At 39.0% G+C, this 4,112-nt stretch overlaps 1 protein-coding gene across 1 annotated transcript; it reads left to right on the top strand.

Annotated features, from left to right (window-relative positions):
• The first annotated feature begins 343 nt into the window (after positions 1–343).
• Positions 344–2,907, top strand: LOC112855201 (olfactory receptor 4F3/4F16/4F29-like). The gene has a single exon (XM_025918757.2). It carries the CDS (start codon positions 344–346, stop codon positions 1,280–1,282), a length of 939 nt encoding a protein of 312 aa, XP_025774542.1. The 3' UTR covers positions 1,283–2,907.
• The last annotated feature ends 1,205 nt before the right edge of the window (positions 2,908–4,112 follow it).

Here is a 4,112-nt window from a genome sequence, read left to right as displayed (position 1 = left end):
GAACATTGACACTCATTTTCGTCTGACCTTGGGAACTTTAGCTCTTGCTTGTGGGTTCCAGTTTATTTTTGTTTTATTCCATTTTACACCCATCTTTTCTTCCTGGCTGCGTGTCCCGTGGACTTCAAGCTACAGCATCAGATGCAAAGACAACAGACTTCCAGAGATTGCCGATTCACCTTTCATGATTATGTAAGGTCAAATCACTAACAAATCCCTTAGTATTTTATCTCCTAGTGGTTCTGCTTCTCTAATGGAACCTTGACTGATATGGCCAATAATCCCAATTTCTTATTTTTTCCTGTTCTTTCAGGCAAATTTGGAGCCCAAAGTGACTGAAACCATGGGGGGAGGAAATAATTCGGTGGTGTCTGAGATTGTGTTGGTGGGACTCACCAATTCTTTGAAGATGCAGCTTGTCTTATTTCTAGTTTTCTCTGTGTTCTATGTCACAGGTATTTTAGGAAACCTCCTCATTGTGCTCACAGTGATCTCTGACTCCCATTTACACTCCCCTATGTACTTCCTGCTGGCCAACCTCTCTTTTATTGACATGTGGGTTTCCTCCATTGCAGCTCCCAAGATGATTTCTGATCTTTTCAAGGAGAGAAAAGTAATCTCTTTCCAAGGCTGCATTGCTCAGATGTTCTTCATTCATGTTATTGGAGGAACTGAGATGGTTCTGCTCATTGCCATGGCCCTTGACCGTTATGTTGCTATATGCAGGCCTCTTCACTACCTGACCATCATGAACTTCAGAACTTGTATTTTACTCTTGGTGGTGGCCTGGACCATTGGGATCATCCACTCACTGAGCCAACTTGTGTTTGTTGTAAACCTGCCACTCTGTGGCCCCAATGAACTGGACAGCTTTTACTGTGATCTTCCTCGATTTATTAGGCTTGCCTGCACAGACACTTACAGATTGGAGCTCATGGTCACTGCCAATAGTGGTTTCATCTCTCTGGGGACGTTTTTCATTTTGGTTATTTCCTATATCTTCACCTTGGTCATTGTTTGGCAACGTTCTTCAGGTGGCTTGTCCAAGGCCCTCTCTACTCTGTCAGCTCACATCACAGTGGTAGTCTTGTTTTTTGGTCCATGTATTTTTGTGTATTCATGGCCATTTCCCACAGTGCCAGTGGATAAGTTCCTTGCCATTTTTGATGTAATTATTACCCCATTTCTGAACCCTGCCATCTATACTTTTAGGAATAAAGAGGTGAAAGTGGCAATGAGGAGAATATTCAGTCAGGTGTCGAGTTTCAGGAAGATGTTTTAAGTAATTTTGATATCAAGAAAGACAAGCATCTCTAACATTCCCTGACTGTACTACAGACATGAATCTGATGAAACACAGTACCATGGATATTCTACTTACTAGTTTAATTAACTCCAGAATTTCTTAATGTATTTTCTGCTCACAACCAAGGAGGATATGATGTGCTTTCTTATGAAATGTGATGGAATAAAAGTATTAATATATGACTATTTCCACATTTTCTTTTCCCTCCTTTATAAAAGAGATTCTGTACTGGCCTCTTATATCTCTTTTCCAGCTTTGTGTGCTGAGCAGAATCTTCCCTTATCATATTGAGTTTTGGGGTTTGTAATGCAGAATCTGAAGAAAAGTGCTTTGGAAATTTGACAAAATTGAAATTATTAGGGATAGTGTTTTTCTTTTTTTTTTCTTTTGAGGTCCTATAGTGAGATGTGTGGGAGTAGCTGTAGTGTGTGAAACAAATAGATAAAAGACAAAAAGAGGATTTTAAAGAAATACTGTTGTCTATCTCTTACCTTTTTTTAATTTAATTTTTTTTACTTTTTAAAATACCTCCTTTTTCAGAGAAAGAAGACCATTTCAGTTTTTAAAAATGTTTATTTATTTTTGAGAGAGAGAGAGAGAGAGAGAGAGAACATGAGTAGGGGAGGGAGAGAGACACACACACAGAATCCAAAGTAGGCTCCAGGCTCTGAGCTCTCAGTGGGGCTTGAACCCATGAACTGTGAGATCATGACCCAAGCCGAAGTCAAACACCTAAGCAACTGAGCCACCCAGGTGCCCCTCTTATCTTTTTTTTTTTTTAAATGTTTATGTATTTATTTTGAGAAAGAGAGAGAGAGCACGTACGAATGGGGGAGGGGGAGAGAAAAGGAGAGAGCACTGTCAGTGCGGAGCCAATGTGGGACTTGAACTCGAGATCATGACCTGAGCTGAAAATCGAGAGTCTGATGCTTAACCCACTGAGCCACCCAGGTGCCCCTATCTCTTACCTTTCAAAATATACTGCCCTTCATTAAATGAAAACAAAGAGCTAAAGTTATTTTGAATTATTTTTGTGTTTTTTAGAAATCTTATCAGCCTGAAATTGGATCACTGGATTATGGCTTCTTAGGCTTTTCAACTAGTGCACATGGCAACTATGAACTAAGCCTTTATAATTACTTCAGTTCTTTCAAAAACTGTGTTCCTGTATGTTAGGAGATTTAAATGATCGGGGCCAGATAATGGACAAAGACAATGACCTATTTAATAATTCTGTCCTGAGTAGCGCTAATTCTTGCCCTAATTATACTGAAATCATCAGTGATTCCTCAGAGTTAGGTAAACTCTTTTCTTTTTCAGTGACATGGTTACAAGCACACACTCTTGAGCCAGACTGCCTGACTTCAAAACTTAGCTTTGCTTTTTACTAATATACTAATTGCTTTAGCTCTTTATGTCTAAATTCTGTCATCTGTAAAATAGAGGTTAAGTTGAACACTCTGAGATTTCTGATATTTTTTTTGACTTACCAAAATGGCAGTTCCTTATGGCTAAAGGTATCTTCCTCATAAGTTATAAAGATTGAACAAATTAATATTTGTAAAGTGCTTTAAACAATTCTTGGTCTATAATGTTATATATGTGCCTATTCAATAAAAGGAATTAAAACATTAAAACCACTTCTCAGTTTTGATGACCTTCTTTCATGCTGTCCAGAAATTATTTCCTTTCCTCCATTCATCAGACTTTGGTCAAGAAGGTACTCTTTTCCTGGGCTGTCTGGCTGGCTCAGTCATGGAGCATGCAACTGTTGGTCTTGGGGTTGTAAGCTCGAGCCCCATTCTAGGTGTAGAGATTACTTAAAAAAAAAAAAGAATGTACTCTTTTCCTAACAAGACTCTTTTAAATGATAAAATTCCTTGATACTTCAACATGCCACAATTCAATTTACTTTCTACACTTCCTTGTAGATTAAAATTGCCTTCTTAAGAGCTATGCAATAGTTCTATGAAGCTTGTTTTGGTTATCTGTGGTGCTTTTTTAATGTGCCAGAAGAAGTTACCAAGCTGACTAGGTTATGAAAAAATTACATGAATAGAAATGTAATTAATCAAAAAAGGTATTGAATACTTACTATGTTCTAAGTCCCATGCTAGGAACTGTAGAAAATTGTGTTAGGACTATGCAACTTAATTGTAGAGAGGGATGATCCATCTCTGAGGCAAAAAATTATGGTGAGAAAGTAAGCGGTGTGGTAGGGTGGGCAGACTCAACAAAAGGGTTTGAGTAGAGGGAATTCGTGAATTTGTAAATGTTATGGATGGGGCCAGATCCCATGCTGACCAGTCTTCTGAGGTAAGTGCATGCCCTGGGAAGAAGAGAAGCTCATGGAAAGCTCTGGACGCTTTGGGCAGGTTGACACCACAGCATGATGGGGGATGGATACCTACTCCACCTCACTGCCTAACCAGGATTGGTAAAACCTGACAAGATTTGGTTTTGCCAACTTCATTGACCCGTTTTTGCTCTTCTTAGCCATTTTGGACTTTCTGTTGTTTGAATACACCCAGCTCATGGTCTGAGATGTGTACACTGGCCTTTTCTTCCACTTGCAGAGAGCTTTGCCTGGGTATAGGCAGGGCTGGCTCCTTCTCATCATTCAAGTTTCAGCCTGAGTGTCAACCCCAAGAGAAGACTTCCTATCTAAAGTTCCCTCTTGCCTTTCTACTCCAGTCATTCTCTATTAAATGCGTTGTTGAACATCTCCATTTGAATGATTGCTTTCTATTGTTTTATTAATTATTTTTTGTTTCTTAAAAAAATTTTTTTGAGAGACAGTGCGTGC

This window comes from Puma concolor, chromosome B3, assembly GCF_028749965.1.
Source record: "Puma concolor isolate L17-30 chromosome B3, mPumCon1.1.hap2, whole genome shotgun sequence".
Lineage (NCBI taxonomy): Eukaryota > Metazoa > Chordata > Mammalia > Carnivora > Felidae > Puma > Puma concolor.
The sequence above is the reverse complement of the archived record's forward strand: the minus strand, read 5'-3'. Positions and strand labels throughout refer to the sequence as shown.